We start from the raw sequence: 18,825 nt of genomic DNA, 5'->3' as shown, positions 1-18,825 counted from the left end.
TTAACCCTCTAAGCCTGTTTACTGTCTGGCTGAAAATTGAGCAATGGAGGTGACCACCATTGGGGGAAACCAAGTCTACAATCTACAGAAGCAGTCTTGCCACGTCATTCTCCCAAGGGGAGCTCAAATCACTGACCTTTTGGTTAGCAGCTGAGTGTGTTACCATGGTACCCCCGGCGCTCTGGGATAACAACAGCACCACTTCTTGCATTCAGTTAATGCATGGGCTATTGTAGATAACGTAAGTAAAACCTTTTGCAAGAAATGGTGGCAAGGCAGTAAGCATCCTATGTACTAGAATGGTTACTAGAGTTATTATTGTTGTTATGAAACTGTAAGTCAGAACCAACTCATAGCTGACCCTTCAGGGGGTTTTCAGAGGCAGTTAATTCGCATGGGAGGAGATTTCCCATCATTCTTCTGTGGAGGAGTTTATGAATTTGACCCATGTGCCTTTGGGTTGGCAGTAAAACTCCTAACCACTAAGCCACCAGAGCTCCTTGGCATTATTATTAACATATATTAATATTGCTGTTGTTACCTAGGGAGCACTGGTGGCCTGGCCTAGTGGCTAGAAGCTAGTGGAGGGTCAGCTACGGGTTGGTTCTGACTCAACGGTACACAACAATAACATTATTGTCTATTTTCATTTAATAAAAGTCATTAATATTTTGAACATATGGCCAACCTCTTTGAGGAAGACAAGTTTGAATGAGGCCCAAAATAATGAGCAAAGGTAGAAGATGGGAACATTTCAAGGTCCTAGCAGGCATTGGATGTGTTGAATTTAAAAACTAAAGGTGAAATCCTGCCTATTTCGTGGGTTTTATTACTCATTCTTTACTTAAAGAAGATGCAAACTACTACTGTTTGATTGTCAAAGCTTGTGATACATTCATCTGTCTTTCTAGATCTAAGAGAACTTTACCGAGGTTAGTTATTTGCAAAGGAGGGTGACGGCGGCTTGCTTAAATCCCACTGCTCTTTGAGTGGGAACTGCTGCCACCTGGCGTCTTCACGGCTTACTGCAGTGATGGGTAAAACCAACTACCTGGCAAATTCAATGTTAATGTGGACAGCACTTTCCCCCCCACGATTCTTTAAAAATTACTTAAATTAGGCAGCACTAACAATTGCGGAATCTTTAAGGCTTTCTAGGTTTTTGTTATATTTCATATATTTTCCTCTTAAGGTTTTTATACGTGAAAAATGTTTTGATTTTTCCAAAGCTTTCCTTAGTACAGCTTATGGTAGTGTTCTACTTTTAAAATATTTGTAGCAAAATTGTACAAATTTATTTCTCTTCTTCTTCTTCTTCTTGGATTTCTACATCCCAGTGTATTACTGAAGCAAAATGAGTATTACAAAGTATCAAGATTTACTTTTGAATTTACTGTTTATATATGATATGTATATCAAATTTATATATTAATTTACTGTGTTTCTATATCATGGAAAAAGCAAAAAAGGAATAAGATATATGCCAAATTCTAAAGAAGCAGAAAAACAAATTAACTATCACTTTCTAATAATTTATAGAATAGCTGTATTGAGTTCCAAAAATGGCCCTTTCCAGAAACAACCAGACCTGCAGAACATAAATAGGAAGTTCTGGTACATCTTATGGGAGATTACTGTAGCACTGATACCCAGGCTGGATAAAAAAACCTGAAGTTACACACTGTCCTGACTTAAGAATATAAATGCTAAAACATAAACTAAAAGAAGGTCTGGTGGCTTAGTGGCAAGTAGTTGCACCAGGAACCCAAAAGAACATGGTTTGAATCCACTAGCTGCACTACAGTAGAAAGATGGGCAATCTCTTCTAGTGTGATTTACTGCCTCTGAAAATCCCCTGGAAACCAACTCTGAGTCAATTCTAATTTGATGGTACCTAACACTAACAATGACAATATAATCTAATCAATCACTGTATAAGATAAACATCATAAGAAGAATATTCAAATATATGCCAAGATACTTTAATAACAAAAAAGTTAACGTAATTTACTACATTAATAGATTAATGTAGATAAAAGTTTATAACAATTTATTATTTGTAGAAAAGTCTGTTTGGATAAGCTTGTTAAGCAAGCTAGTAATAAAACTGAACTCTTACGTCTATCAAAACCTATTTAAGTTCAAAGAAGAACTGATGCCTTTAAAACGTGAAGTTGATGGAAAACACAGAATATGCCAAGGACACCCAAAAGCATAAACAAATCTGTCTTGGAAGAACAGCAATCAGAGTGCTCCACAGAAGAAAGGGTGGTGAGAATGAGCACCTTTGGGGCATGCTGTCAGCTGAGACCAGGCACTGCACAGGGAAATCACTTGTGGAAAAGCAGAGGGTGAGTGAAACCATCAACAAGATGGACTGACAGTAACTGCAGCAATGGGCTTAAGCACAGTTGGGGTTGTGAGGACGTCACAGGATCAGGCAAAATCCATTCTGTTGTATGAAGAGTGGCTGAGTTGGAGCCAATTGGGCAGCACCTATTAATAATATCAAAGTTTAAAACAAATGTCATATTTAAAAGTGCAAAGTTACAAGTATCCCAATTAAAGGGAGAAATCAGTTAGCAAAGAATGCTCACAGGCACTCCTAGATTACATTACTGGAATTTATGACTAATGCAATGAAATAAAAAGTACTAAGAGGTGTAAGCGTAAGCATTGGAAAAGGAAACAAATTATTTGGACACAATGTACCTGTGACAGAAAGTGTCAGTGAATTCCCAGGAACGTTTGGCCTTTGGGTTAGCATCACCATTCCCTGTGGTTTACACTGACCAGGCCATGAAGCACCCCACCCCCCAGTCTCTTCAGTAAGGATATTCAAATGAAATCCACAGAAGAGCATTTCCTACCCAATACAACAGCACTATTACTGATACATTGCAAAGCCATATAGATGTTTTGTGGTCATATTTACTCATACCATATCTTGCTTTCAATGCATAAACAAATAACAATAGTATAAGAGAATGAATGAAAATTATTCAAAACAAGCAGGCGGGGACCCCACAGGTAAACAGGACCCAGAGGCCTAGCAGGTCAAGGAGGAGCCGGAAATCATTGGGGCACACTTTGAAGGCAGAGTTTAGCCTGGAATACGAATTTCAGAAGGGAAGGGAAGGGCCAGCAGGCGGGGACAGTTACTTCTGAGGAATGAAATTAATTTAACTTAAAATAATAGAAATCTCTTGGGAAAGGGCAGGAAATCAACATTTAAATATGACAAATATTTGCTGGGAATACCTAAGCAGTTTACAGACTTGAAAGCATTTTCTTTTATTTTCTACTCTCCTTTGATAAACAATTACTTATATACATGTAAGAACCTTTTTAAAAGAGAGTAGGTGTGTAACTTGGGAGGGACTGAAAAGCATTATGCTAAAGTGAACTAACTCAGTCCCATGAGGACAATTTTTGTCTAAGACCATTATTGTAGAACATGTATGAGGATTCAAGTGGGGAAGGGGAGGGGAGGAAGAGAGGGGTGAGGACGCTCAGGGAGGGGGTTTGATCATCACAGCGTCACATAGTTTGATGAATGGAGGGGGAAGATGAATGGGAAAGATCCGATGTGAGAAACAATGTACACGAACTTTGTAAATAAAGCAGTATAAAATAAAATGAGAGAGAGAGAGAGAGAGAATAGGTGTGGAGGTTAAGAAGAATGAAATTAATTTTGCAAGATGGTATGAGTTTGGAGTCTTGGATTTGGGGATTTCATTCTGTTTTGAAAAAACAAGCTCCTCCTTGTCCTTACAATAGCTGAGTAGTAATAAGGCAAAGCAGTAGGAAGCTAGGCCTACCCAATATAGCTCCAGTCTTCACAGACTTAGGAAAACAAGCTGCAGAATGATTGCTTCTCATCCTCTGAACATTAGAGCCGTGGATCAGGAGGATCAAATAACATCATATCTCTCCATGGCACCTGTCCAGACTCTTTTCTGCTAAACACTGGCACCGTCTAAATCACACAATCTCGGCCGAGGCTTCGTTTTGTTAAGAGAGCCTCACATATTAACCTCTTCAACTAGACACATCGGAGAGTTAAGTGCTCTGGCTCTGCCTTTGTGTCCTGTCACACCACAAGCCATTCATGACACAGAGCAGCCCACTTCCCCGGCTCTGGCGGCAGAAGACAGGCTCTGCTGCTTCCTAACTCCCAGTGGTTCACTTTTAGTCCAATTTTTCTTCTGTTGACAAGTGTGGTTTACATGAAAATACAAAGTGGTTCAAGAAGATTCTTAGAAAACATTAGAACGGCTCTGGTATTTTTAGAACAATTTTTCTTTTTATAAAAAGCTAATCTTGGTGAGCTCTGGTGGCCCAGTGGTAAAGACTGCACTGCAATCCCAGAGGTGCACTGGAGGAGGGACAATCTCCTCCTGTACCAGTCAGATCTGATTTGATGGCACACACAAAAATAATCAAAAGCTAGTCTTGAATCTTGAGCTATTATTCACATAAATCTTTATGTAAATTTTTGCTAAACATAATTTTTATGACATACTTTGGACATGTTGTAAGGAAGGACCGGTCCTTGGAGAGGGACATCATACTTGGGAAGGTGGAGGGACAGTGCAGGAGGGGAAGACCCTCTGTGAGGAGGATTGATTCGGTGACTGGTGTAATCAGGATGGGTGTGTCAGAGTTAGTGCTATTGGCACAAGACAGAGCAAGATTTAGGGCTGTTGTACATAGGGTTGCCATGAGTCGCAAGCAACTCAATGGCATTTAACAACAACAACAACAACAATTTTTTTATATGTTGTTGTTGTTAAGTGTGGTCGAATTGCAGGTGACTCATAGCGACCCTGTGAAGGAGAGTCCTCGACGCTTGGGTGCCTTTCATCCTCTCCAGGTTCATAGGGTTTCCGGAGGCAAGCTATTATGGAAGTGGTTGCCACTTCTTCTTCATGAACATCACAAATATTTCCTTTATTCCATTTGAGGCATCAATTTTTTTCAATTCTTATTGTCACCTCTTTGTCTTTTTTTTTCTAGCTTTGTTGGCCTTGTGGCAAGAAGCTGCACTGCAATCCCCAAGGCATGCCCTTTGAATTTGTCAAATGCTCCACGTCAGAAGGGTGGGCAATCTCCTTCCATGTGATTAACTCCCTCTAGAAACCCCCTGGAGGGTCAACTATGGGTCGGTTCAATATATAATGTTGTTGTCAGGTGCTCTTCAGTCGAGTACAACCCGTAGCGACCTTATGAACAACAGATCCTTACACTTCCTGACACACTAAAGCCAATCACAGTAGTCACTGTCAATCCACCTGGTTGAGGTTCTTCCTCTCCTTCACCGGCCCTCCACCTTTCCCAGCATCATGTCCTTCTCCAAGGAATAGCCCCTCCTAGTAACATGTACAAAGCCTCTTCATTCTTGTCTTCGAAGAGCACTTCAGTTGCACTCTCTCTAAGACACATTTGTTTGGTTTTTGGCCATCTATGGAATGTTCAGCTCTCTTCTCCAACACCACAGCTCAAAGGAGTCAATTCTTATTCTTTTATCCTTATTCACTATTCGGCTCTCAGATGCATAGCAAGTGATTGAAAAGACTATGGCTTGAATCAAATGCACCATAGTCCTGAAACTGACATCATTACTCTTCAATTATTTGGAGTTTTTCCCAGTTGATAACACCAATGGTGTTATTGTGGATCCAAGTAAGATGAAGTATATACACACACACACTTCTTGTTGTTATGTGGCATCAAGTCACCTGTGACCTATAGTGACCCTACGTAGAGTAGCTCTGAACCCTGCCCTGTCCTGACCCAGTCTCACTAATTCTGACCTCTATTGCCCCAGTTACTGTATCAATGACTCTCATCCAGGGTTTTCCTCTCCTCCACTGTGCCTCCACCCTTCCAAACATCATGTCCTTCTCCAAGGACTGGCCTTTCCTGGCCATCTGCCCAATGTATGTGGAACAGAGCTTCAAAATCCTAACGTCCATGGAGAAACTTGGTTTCACCTCCTCATAGTCATAGCTTTTTGGATTTTTGGCAGTCCATGGTATGTTCAAGACTCTTGAACCACGATTTGAAGGTATCGATTCTTCTTCTGTCATCCTTAGTCATTTTCCAGCTCTCTGACGCATAGCAAGTAATAACAAAGAAAACAAAGATTCTCACCTTGAGCTAATTGGCAGTATCATGATAGATGGAGAAGAGATTGAGATTATTAACATCTTCATCTTGCTTGGCTTCACAATCAACACTTTTGGTACGAGCAGCCAGGAAATCAAAGATGAAAAGATAAATTGCATTGGGAAAGTCTGCTGTCAGGGACCTCTCCAGAATACTGAAGAGCAATGATGTCAGTCTAGAGACTAAGGTGTGCCTGATCTAGGTCATGGTCTTTGCAATTACTTGCTATGCATCAGAGAGCTGGACAATAACTAAGAATGACAGAAAAGTCAGTGCTTTTGAGTTGTGGTACTGACAAAGAATACTGAATATACCATGGACTGCTAAGGGAACAAACAGGTCTGTCCTAGAGAGGGTGAAATCAGGCTGCTCCTTGAAGGCAAGAATTTTGAAGCTCTGCATGACATACTTTGGGCATATTATCAGGAGGGACTAGGCCTTGGAAAGAACATCATGCTTAGAAGGGTAGAGGGACAATGTAAGAGAGAGAGACATTGGATTAGATGGATTGACATAGTAACTACGGTAATGGGGCTATGTATGTTGAGACAATGAAATTGACTCAAGATAGAGCAGGGTTCAGAGCTGTTATACGTAGGGTCGCTATGAGTCACAAGCGACTCTATGACACATAACAACAACAACATACCTTTTCAATTTGTATGTGAAACACATCATTTAGGAGACTAGACTTTACGAAGAGGAATGTGGCATTAGAATTGGAGGAAGACTCATGAACAACCTACATTACACAGATGGCACAACTTTGCTTGCAGACACTGAAGTGTTTGCTGCAAAAGGTCAAGGACTATAGTCTTCAATATGTATTGAAGCTCAATATCAAGAAGACAAGGATTCTTATCACTGGGCTAACTGGTAGCAGCAAGATAGATGCAGAAAGAATATCCTTGGCATAAGTAGCAAAAAAATCAAAAGATTAATTGTGCTGGGAAGGTTGCAGTTAGGGACCTCTCAAAAGTGCTGAAGAGCAACCATGTTATTCTGGAGACTAAAGTATGCCTGATTCAGCATTGTAATTATTTGCTATGCATCAGAAAGTTGGACAGTGACCAAAGATTACAGAAGAAGAATTTATGTCTTTGAGTTGCGGTACTAGAGAAGAGTATTGAACATATATACCATGGACTGCCCAAAGAAAAATGGTTTATTCTGGAGAAGGTTAAACGTTAAACCAGACTGCTCTCTGGAGGCAAGGATTTTGAGACTTTGTCTCACATATTTTGTGCGTGTGGTTAGGTGTGACCAGTCCCTGGAGAAGGATATCATACTTGGATGGGTTAAGGGACAATGCAGGAGAGGAAGATCCCTGATTAGATGGATTGACACCTGAGACAATGGGGTAGATGTGTAGAAGAAAGTGAGACTGGCTCAGGATAGAACAAAGTTCAAAGCCATTGTACATAATGTTGCTATGAGTCACAAGTGACTCAATGGCACATGACAACAACAAATATATATATATATAAAAAAATAAACTTGATTTATTGCCTCTGAAAAATCTGTTAGATGGTCAACTATGTGTTGCTTATGACTCAATTGTATGTAACAACAATACATCTATCTATTGTTTTATTCTATATTTCCACAGCATTCTGATCAAAATTTTATTGTTTTTGTTGTTATTATTATATACAATCAAGTTTGAATAGACCCATAGCTTACCCTCTAGTGGGTTTTCAGGAACAATAAATTGCATGAGAGGAGATTGTCCATCCTTCTCCTGCAGTGTGGCTGGTAGGTTTGAACCATGTGGCTCTGAGATTTCAATGCAGTTTGTTACCATTGGGTCACCAGTTGTTTGAATTCATCGAGTTGAGTACAAGTCATAACAACCCTATGAACAGCAGATCTGAACCCTGTCCTATCCTGTATCATCTTACAGGCCATTGTGCCCGTCACCATGTCAGTCCACCTGGTCGAGGATCTTCATCTTTTTCACCAAATCACCACTTTTCCAAGCATTCCTTCTCCAAGGAATAGCCCCTCCTAGCAACATGCCTAAAGCATGTGAGGTGAAGCCTCTTCATTCTTGCCTCCAAAGAGCACTCCATTTGCACCCTCTCCAAGACATATTTGTATGTCCGTGGGATGTTCAGTGCTCTTCTCCAACACCACAGATCATAGGCATCAATTCTTGTTCTGTCATCCTTATTCACTATTCAGTTCTCAGATGCATAGCAAGTGACTGGAAAGACTAAGGCCTGAATCAGATGCACCTTAGTCCTCAAACTGCTATCATTATGTCTCAATCATTTGGAGAGGCTCCTAACTGCAGACTTTCCCAGTGCAATGTTGTTGTTAAGTGCTGTTGGGTTGAGTAAAACTCCTAGAAACCCAAAGAACAAAAGATCTGAACCCTGTTCTACAACTATTGTAATTTCTCTAATGTTCATAGTGTTTCCAAAGGACTGTTATTTAAGAAGTGGGTGCCAATCCTGCTTCCAAGTCTGTCTTAATCTGGGAGGTCTACCAAACCCTGTCCACCATGGGTAGCCATTATGGCATTTGACACACTAGTGATACAGCATTCAGTATCACAGCAACCCCAAGTTTTTTCAGTACAGCAAACTGACAGACAAGTATTGTACCAGTAAGAACAATGTTCTCCCCAAACACAATTAACACAATTAACAACAGACTTTTAAATACAAAAGGCCTGCCCATTAGGTCTTGATTGACTTAAGCAAGAGCCTTCCAGCCCACAGATGATTGTTACACTCAGTTGTTAATGAAATACAAATCGACTAGTTTACTCCTGACTTTCAGTCAGTGCAATGTGCCACCAGTGCATGTGTCTCCTTATTTCCTGACTGCAGGTACCAAGGATATTAATTGTGGATCCAAGTAAAATGAAGTTGTTGATAGTTTCAATCTGTTCTCTATCCATCAGGATGTTGCCTATTGCACCAGTGGTAAGAATCTTGTTTTCTTGACATTGATATGATATGCAATTGCAATATGCAATTGATACTGAAGGCTGCATTTCTTGATCTTCTGCAATAAGTGCTTCAAGTTCTCCTCATTTTTAGCAAGCAAGGTTGTGTCATCTGGATAACACAGGGTATTGATGAGTCTCCCTCCAAACCTGATGCCATATTCCTCTTTATAGAGTCCAGTTTCTGAAATAATTTGCTCAGCATACAGATTGAGTAAGTATGGAGAGAGGATACAACCCTGATGTACTCCCTTCTTATTTTTAAACAATGCATTGTTCCCTTGCTCTGTTCATACAGTAGCCTCCTGGACACCAGAGCTCCCTAAAAATTTCATTAATGATTATTACTATTTTTTATGTGTTTACAAACATGCACCCTCCATCTCTCCCTCCCCTACTATAAAAATTTTCAGAAAGGAATTCTGTTACATTTGTCTTCGTAACCCTAAAATGTAGGCATTTAATAAGTGTTTATTTACTACCCCTTCCGTTTTCCTCCTTTGGTGATAAGTTCTGAACCTTCTACCAAGCTGAGGTTATAGGGGTAGGTGTGTCTGAGACAATGGGCTTGGCTCAGGCTAGAGCAGGGTTCAGAGGTGTTGTACATAGGGTTGCTATGAATTACTTGCACGTAAAAACAACAATGACATAGTGTGTCAGAAAGGATGAGGATAGGTTCTGTTGTTCAAAGAATCACTATGAGTTGTACTTAACAGTAGCTAATAACAACAACAATGACATACTTAACCTTTGAACTTTTCAGTTATATGACTCAAATGATTTTTTTTTCTTAAGTCAGTTAGGTTTTTGAATATGACTTTTAAATATGACTTTGATTTCATCCTATCTGAATTTCAGAATCATCTCATGAACAGGTTTGAGGCCTTGAACACTAATGAGCGAAGACCAGATGAGTTGTGGGAGGCTGTCAAATGTATCATCCAGGAAGAATGCAAACAGTCATTACAAAGACAGAAGAGGAAGAAAACACCAAAATGGATGTCAGAAGAAACTCTGAAGATTGCACTGGAGTGTAGAGAAACCAAAGCACAAGGAAGAATTGAAGATACTAAAGAGCTGAACAGAAGATTCCAAAAGGCAGCATGGAATGACAAAGCAAAATATTACAATGAAATGTGCGAGGAGCTAGAGTTGGAAAATCAAAAGGGCTGAACTCGTTCAGCATTTCTTAAGCTCAAGGAACTGAAGAACAAATTAAAACCTAGAGTTGCTATAATCAAGGATGATTTAGGCAGAATATTAAATGATTCAGGAGGTATTAAAAGAAGATGGAAGGAATATACTGAGCCATTGTATAGAAAGGAATTGGCAGATACAGAAGCATTTTGAAATAACATTTGAGCAAGAGCTTATGGTGATGAAGGAAGAAGTTCAAGCTGCTTTGAAGAAAATAGCAAAAAATAAAGCCCCAGGAATAGATGGTATACCAATTGACATATTTCAGCTAACAGATGCTGCCCTGGATGTGCTCACCAAGTTGTGCCAAGAAATCTGGAGAACAACCACTTGGCCAACTGACTGGAACAGATCTATATTTGTTCCCTTTTCAAAGAAGGGTGACCCAACTGAGTGCAGAAACTACAGAACTATATCATTGATTTCACACGCAAGCGAGATTCTACTGAAGATTATCCAAAAAGGACTGGAACAGCACATCAGCAGAGAACTGCCGAGTCCTGGCTGGGTTTAGAAGGGGTCACGGTACCAGGCTACTCCTTGCAGGCAAGGATTCCGGGGCTTTGCCTGATATACTTTGGACATGTTGTAAGGAGAGACAGGTCCTTGGAGAGGGACATCATGCTTGGGAGGGTGGAGGGACAGCACAGGAGGGGAAGACCCTCTATGAGGTGGATTGATTCAGTGACTGGGGTAATCGGGATGGGTGTGTCAGAGGCAATGCGATTGGCACAGGATAGAGCAGGGTTTAGGGCTGTTGTACATAGGGTCGCTATGAGTTGCAAACTACTCGACGGCACATAAAAACAACAGTTAGGTTTTTGTGGTTGTCATGACTTGTTAAAAAAAATGTGTAATAATTTACTCCTCTCCAAACAATGTACTATCAATGACAAAACGTAGACAATGGAGGGACCTCTGGTGACATAATCCATATGAAGTTGCATTGTTAATCCAACAGCAGCGACTCTCTGGGGGTCCGAATCCACCATCAACTCCAAGGAAGAAAGACGGCGAATCTCCTTCCCTGTGATTTATAGCCTCCAAACCCCCAGTAGAGTAAGCTCTGGGTAAGTTTCAACTCACTGGCATTAGGCAAGTAAGTATTTGATGGAACTGATGAGTCTATTCCTCAAATATGCACTCTTCCTTTGGCTTTACTCATTTTTTCTAATATTTTCTTAAATTCTCTCCATTTCCTTTGTTTTTAATAGCATAAAATTATAGAATTTCCAAGTTGCAGAGGTCAGGGGTAAAGGAAATATGTACTGAGGCCTTTGAGGAAGGTGCATTTTATTTGTATAAGTATCATTTGAAAGCATACACACTTTCTGTGAGATTGTGTTTAGAACACTATACTATTGACTAAAGTACTATAAAAGAGATGTAGGATGGGAAAATAGTTGTAAATTTGGACTGCAGTGCTATTATTTCCATCCTGAATATAAAGTACTGAATATTAATGAGGCACAAAATGAAGGTTTTCACAATGATAATGCATCAGATTCTATTCGGGAGACAACATGAAAAGAAATGGGAGAGCTATGTTATTGCATTTTTATACTAGCACTCTTTCTGCAAAGCAATTAAATTGCCTTGACACCTCAGTTTTTAGAAAGCAAAAGGTTAGAAAATACAATAAAACTGAACATTATTTCCAAAAAGAACTGAAAGTTATTGGGCCGTGAGATATTTGAAATCATATCAAAAAGCAGAATTTATAGTGCTATGAGTTATGGAAAAGGAAATTGAATTGTGTGCTTTATTTTTAAAACACAGCCAATAAAAGGTGTTTCCATAGTAACAAGGTCAATACCAGTAGCCATTACAGACCTTCCTCTTTTCTGATAGTGGGTTTAAAGATTTTTTTTTCAGATACCACTTTAAAAGCTCTATGAAAAAGTACAGCTTTTCTGATCATTCATCTGAGCTCAAATGAGGAAAATACACGTGGAGTATTGAATTTCTCATGTTTATGGATTATGAGCATTCACTGCTGTCACGTTTTCCGGAGGAAGCCTGCCAGCCTAGCTACTATGCCAACGCACGATCACAAGATCTGATTAGTGTGATTGTGAATCTGAACAAACAGAAGTTGTTTGGAGTAGTCTTCAAACACAAGTAAAAGACAGCATAGTATCTAAAATAAAAAGTCCTTCTTTTTAACATCTACATAGTGAAAAGGTCATATAAATAATCCTTGTTATTAGAAAAATTTCAAAGACTCGTGAAAATATATCGCTACTTGAGGAAGGTCAAATAGATACAGGTCACATTCTATTTGCAGCAGAAATAAAGGGCTCTTTGCTAGAAAATCAATTTATTTGACCCTACCAGGAAGTTACTTCCCTTCTTCTTCCTTTGTATGAGTTTAAAGTCTTATCTTTTACATTATAATGCCCTCCATAGCACAGATATTTTACTTCTTGTATCCTGATGATATCTCATGTTAACATTGCGTACATAATATTGAAAAATAAATTACTGATATTGAATAAAATAGATATTGAAAAACTACTGAGTCACAGAATGAATTATGGGGGCGGGGGCGGCAATCACATAGCTATAACCAAAATGTACCTATCCTTGTCTAATATTAAAAACATTTCCTCATAATATTATAAACAATGTGAAACTTAAAAACAATCCCTATTATTTAAATTTCTTTTAACCAAGACGTCTATCTTTTGCACAGATCTTTTCTCAATGCCATTAATGCCCGCAGATTTTAATGTAAACTCATTGCTGAAGCAAAATGTTTCTTTCAGCGCTTTTAATTATTGTACTAGGAGCCCTGATGGCACAATAAGTTAGACTGCTTACCAAAAGGTCCACAGTTCAAATCCACCAGTTACTTCCCAGGAGAAAGACGATGAAGTTGTGCTTAGGTGCTATTGTGAGTTATCTCCAACTCATATAAACCCTATGTACAATAGATCAAATCCTGCCTAATCCTTCGACATTCTCATTGTCTCTGCAGTTCTTAAACTCACTGTTGTAGTTACTGTCATTGAGGGTCTTCCTCCCTTTCTCTAACCCTCCACCTTTCCAAGCATCATGCCCTTTCCAGAGACTGGTCACTTCTGACAGCACGCGCAAAGTTTGTGAGATTAAGTCTCACCACTCTGGCATCTATCTAAGGAGTGCTCTGACTACATTTCTTCCCCAAAGTAAACATACTTTTGTTGTTGCTGCTGTTGCGTACCAGAGAGTCGGAACTGACCAATAGCTGACCCTCCAACGAATTTTCAGAAATTTAGCAGGGGAGGAAATTGCCCATCCTTCTTCTGCGGAGTGGCTGGTGACCTCTAACGGCTTGCCATTGGCATTACAGCCCAGCTTTTGGCCACCCGGCCACCAGAGCTTCCTAAAAATGCTTTTCATTTGCATTTTTAAAAATTAAGTTTCGTCTACATACTTGATTGCGACCATTTGCAGTTTTGGTTAAGTCAATGCCTACTTAACTCCAAGCCTTCCTCGCCTGCACAGAACCATGAATACGAACAACAGACAATAAAGTGTTTCCTGAGTGAAAGAACACATGTTCATGCCGAAGTGAACCAGGTGTAACACAAAACTTTCTGAACCAGGATTAAGTAACTTTAACAATTAACATAAACTTGAACAATTAATATAAACAAAGCTCTAGTGACCTACTGGCAAGAAGCTACGCTGCAATCTCAAAGGTGTGTAGTTCGAATCCACCAGCTCCTCCTCTGGCAATCTCCTCTCTGCTCTTAACTGCCTCTTAAAACCCGCCGGAGGATCAACTATGGGTCAGTTCCCACTATGGCACACAACAATACAAACATTACAGATATTTAACTTTTCCCCTTAAAAATTACTTTGAGACTTTTTTCTTCTTATTTTCCTGGTAAACATAAAACCTCACAGAAGCATAAATAGCAAAAGAGAAAGAATTCTGTATAATAAAGGAAAAAGACAATACTTCCAGAATTTCACTATCAATTACAGATCTGTACTGGGTTTTTCCTTCTATGTAGATATCACTCATTGAAGTCTAAGGTTTGTCCCCTTTCTCTCTGTGCTAGACATTTTGTCTTAAATTAATAGTTCTTTGTTTAGAATAGAGGAAGTATTTAAGGTGTCATGAAAATCCCATCATATTTATTTATTAAATAAGTATCTATCATGCATGCATTGGATGAAACCAGTTCTGGTTTAAAATCAATTTAAGATTGTGTCTTTGTAGCATTTTCTCATGACTATCCAGGCTTTATGTGTTTAATGTACTCTATAATCAAAGCATAAACCCTGGATAGGTTTGATCAGCAGCGCCCACACCTTTTCATTTTATGGATTAGTGATATTTTAAAATTTGAGATACCAAGGTCAAGTCCTTAGCAACAATAGCTTAAAAATAAGTACCACTGTCATTTATCACTATCAGTTTGCAGTCCTTATTTTTAAGCTATTGTTGCTAGCAACTTGACCTTTGTATCCCAAATTATATAATATCACTAATCCATAAAACGAAGAGATTTTAACACAGGATAATTAAAGAATAGGGAGCTCTGGTGACCTAGTGGTAAGAATCTTCACTGCAATCCTGAAGGCACATGGTTCAAATCCACCAGCGACTCCACAGGAGGATGGGCAATCTCCTCCCATATGATTAACTGCCTCTGAAAACCCATTGGAGGGTCAGCTGTGGGTTGGTTCCAACTCGATGATACTCAACAATAACACTTAAAGAATAATCTTTTAGAAGGATATTCAGATATATTAAAATATTTTTAAAGATAATACATTCAGTTTTAAGGTGGAAAATACTGAGAATGTTCTTCATTCTTATTTCAGTCTAAATAGGTATAATTTTATAATGAACAAGCCAAACTCTGGGGTTTATATAGTAATTCTATGAACCACTTTTCCTCCTGAATATTCTATATTTACTTCTATTTGTCAATATTAAAATCTCTGTTCTTGTTCTAGTTCTCAGGATTGGCTATCAAAATAATAAGAGAACTTAGTTTTAATCCCTCCAGGTTTATAGGGTCCAATTAAAAAATTCAAGTCTTCTTAGTTATATCTTGTTAGTTAGTATTTTAAAAAATGAAAAATCTGACAGAATCACTATATTTTTGTATTTATAGTATTTTCTACAAACAGCTGTCTGAAAGCTCTATGTTGAAGACTAACAAATGCAACAATAAGACTTACATGTATGGACCCAATGAAATGACCCTTGCCATTACAATTCCAACAATTAGAGTTGTTAAAACTGTAGAAATAAGGGATATCTGCAAAAGAAAATGTAAAGACATTGTCAATTAAAAATAGAGAAGTCCTATTTAAAATAAGTTCTATAATTACTTTATATATATCTATTAAAAGATTTTACTACTTAATTCCTTAGTAATTTATTTTTATGATTTGACTTGATAATTTAAGGCACCTAATTTCTTATCAAACCTTAGTTATCCATTTTCTACACAAATAGGATCTGAGAGGATCATAATCTGCAACGCAGATTTCAGTTTTTAGTGAATATTTTCCTAGACTATATGGTTGATGACTGTAGTTTATGAAAGTGATTTTAGTTTATGAAAATAAAAGGGAAATTGTATTTCCTCATTGTTTCAGAACCTGAGCATTGACTTATTCTTTTCAAATAATTTTTTTCTTTATCTTATCCTTTTTCTATCAACTATCCATACTCCAGACCATACACACTCACATTCTCTCCCTCACACACACACACAGAGTTTTCTTTTTATTCCTTTACTTATTATGTTGATGCATCTGCTCTTTTCTCTGTTCTCTAGCCTTTTTCCTTCCTAGATTTGCCCTTTGGTTTGTGTTTTTAAGCTTGCTTTGCTTCTGTCTTTATTCTGTCATTTCAACTGGTTAAAATAAAACTGGTATATATGTGTATGTGACCTTAGTACTGATTGGATGTTTGTGTTTATGTTCTTAATTTTCTTGTGTGATAACCACACCTTAGAATTTTTTATTATCTATGTTAAGAAAAACAATTTATTCAAATTGTTTTCATGATTCTTATTTACATGATTCTTATTAATGTTATGTTTTGAGTTGTGGATCTTTATTTCCCTCGCCCCAGATCACACAACTAGAAACTGCCAGAAGAGGGAATAAAGGAAAGTGACCTAATTCTAGATCTTGGCTCCTAACTACTCTATTTTTTCACATTGAGGGGCAAAACACATGTAATAAATATTTATAAAAATTGCTTAGATATTAAGAAACTCAAACTCATTGCCAGAGTTGGAACCATCCCACAGCTGACCCTCCAGCAAGTGTTAAGAGGCTGTAAATAGCACAAGAGGAGGGTTCTCATCTTTCTCTCCTGGAGTAGCTGGTGAACTCCAAATGTCTGCCTTTTGGTTGGCAGCACAATTCCTTACCACTAAGCCACCAGGGGCTAGATGTTGTCATTGTTGTTGTTATGTGCCATTGAGTTACCTGCGATTCACAGAAACACTATGTACAACAGTTCTAAACCCTGCTTTATCCTATGCCAATCTCATTGTCTTTGACACAACTACCCCCATCACCAGTTACTGAATCAATCCATCTCATCAAGGGTTTTCCTCTTCTGCACTGTCCCTCCACCCTCCCAAGCATGATGTCCTTCTCCAAGGACTGGTCCCTCCTTACAACATGTCCAAAGTATGTCAGATGAAGCGTCAAAATCCTCACTTCCAAGGAGCAGCCTGATTTCACCCTCTCCAGGATGAATCTGTTCATTCTCTTAGCAATCCATTCAATGCTCTTCTCCAACACCACAGCTCAAAGGCATCAATTTTCTTTCTATCATCCCTAGTCATTGCCCAGATCTCTGAAGCATAGCAAGCAGTTTCAAAGACCATGACCTGTATCAGGCACACCTTAGTCTCCAGACTGACATCATTGCTCTTCCTTTCTTTGGAAAGGTCTCTGACAGCAAACTTTCCCAATGCAATTCATCTTTTAATTTCCTGGCTGCTGGTGTCAAGAGTATTGATTATAGAGCCAAGTAAATGAAAGCTGTTTGCAATCTCAGTCAAATTTGGGGTAAAAATAAGAATATCCACATCCCTTGATACTAAGGGAAGCAAATAAAACCAGATAAGCCTCAATCTATGAAAATTAATTTATGTGGTGAGTTGGGTAATTATGTGTTGACTTCTTTAGAAAGAGATCAACAACAAGAAATAAATATTGAACAATTTCTCAGCAATCCTTTATATTTGCTAAATGAAAACGAGACATGAAAGACATCATAATTTACAAAATAAAATATTTAAAATCTGTGAAGTTATTCACATTTGTCTGTAGTATAATATTTTCCCCCAATAAATAAGATTTGCTTTAAGTATAACTTTTTTTTTAGAATTGAAAATATGCTATCTGACATTAGTGAGTCTACCTTGAAAAAAGGAAGAGCATGGTTAGTTGACATTCATCAATGAGTTAATAATTAGTTGCAAAAACCAACCTATTGAGTAGACTTGGTCTCCTCTAACATAATCACAAATCATCTAGAACTAAAGATGAATATTCTCATTAAGACTTAGTTATATAGATAGTATGCAGTTTAACAAAAGCAATGCAGGGAACAAGGTGTTTTGCTGTGGCTATTTCAAGATGTAAAATTCACCTTTCCAAGCCTTGCAATGTCTCGGTACAGCGATAAAGGCAGGTTAAAGGCAACTGTGGAAATCACGATAATGACGTGACGGTCAATAAACAAGTTTTCAGGATCAACTAAAACACAATAAATATTATTAAATGTTTATAAGTAAAAGTAATCTTCCAATAAAACAACAAAATAAACAGTTAATCATAGAAATGATATAAATAACATTAAATGCCACCTAAAAGAAAAAAATATTCATGGGTTCTTTTAAAAGCATTTATTTGCTGATGATTACTAATATTTACCATTGAAGGGAACCAAAAATCACTATATTTTATTTAATAATTAAAATGTTATTCTCTGTGGTTAAAAGTTCAATTTTACAATACAATTAGGAATATATTTAAGATGCTTTTAAAATGAACTGTTTTATATTACATGTAACTATTTAATATGTGAGTGAAGGCATATTTCACTTATTTCCTTTAAAAAGTTTCATGGATGAGGTTGATTTAGGATAAAATGAGATTCTTAAAAAATAATAGCTCAGGATTACTACCTAAATATACATGTTTCTTCATTTCCCCCTTTAGAAAGAGTTAAGAAGTTATTCCTTTTCACTAGCTCTTTGGACTATCAATGTGACAAAGAACAGGCACTAACAATCTAAAGACATATACTTAAAAAAATATCATTCAACTTTAAAAGCTTCCAGTGTATCTTCTTTTGTTCTGATATAAATGAAGAAAATAAGTTTGAGGGCATTTGCACAAAACAGATACATAGCTGATATCCATGTGTTAGGATTAGTGTTGAAAATTTTAGTTTGTGTTAGTAATAACTTATTCAAAAGTTAAAACCTTTTAAAATCTGTTGAGATTTTTTAAAGAAATAA

The 18,825-nt window shown here is 37.9% G+C and overlaps 1 protein-coding gene across 1 annotated transcript in view; it reads right to left on the bottom strand.

Moving 5' to 3' along the window:
* The window catches only part of SLC38A11 (solute carrier family 38, member 11), a 63,482-nt gene that overhangs the window by 28,921 nt on the left and 15,736 nt on the right, over positions 1-18,825 (bottom strand). Inside the window, exons 3-4 of the mRNA XM_006879352.1 lie at positions 17,952-18,058; positions 15,509-15,588 (exon numbers count right to left, since the gene is read on the bottom strand). Coding sequence (XP_006879414.1) covers positions 15,509-15,588; positions 17,952-18,058 — 187 coding nt within the window. The remainder of the gene's footprint in view (positions 1-15,508; positions 15,589-17,951; positions 18,059-18,825) is intronic.

This window comes from Elephantulus edwardii, unplaced genomic scaffold (assembly GCF_000299155.1).
Source record: "Elephantulus edwardii isolate Elephantulus edwardi_28Jun2011 unplaced genomic scaffold, EleEdw1.0 scaffold00003, whole genome shotgun sequence".
In the NCBI taxonomy this organism is placed as follows: domain Eukaryota; kingdom Metazoa; phylum Chordata; class Mammalia; order Macroscelidea; family Macroscelididae; genus Elephantulus; species Elephantulus edwardii.
This window is presented reverse-complemented; position numbering and strand designations above follow the sequence as displayed.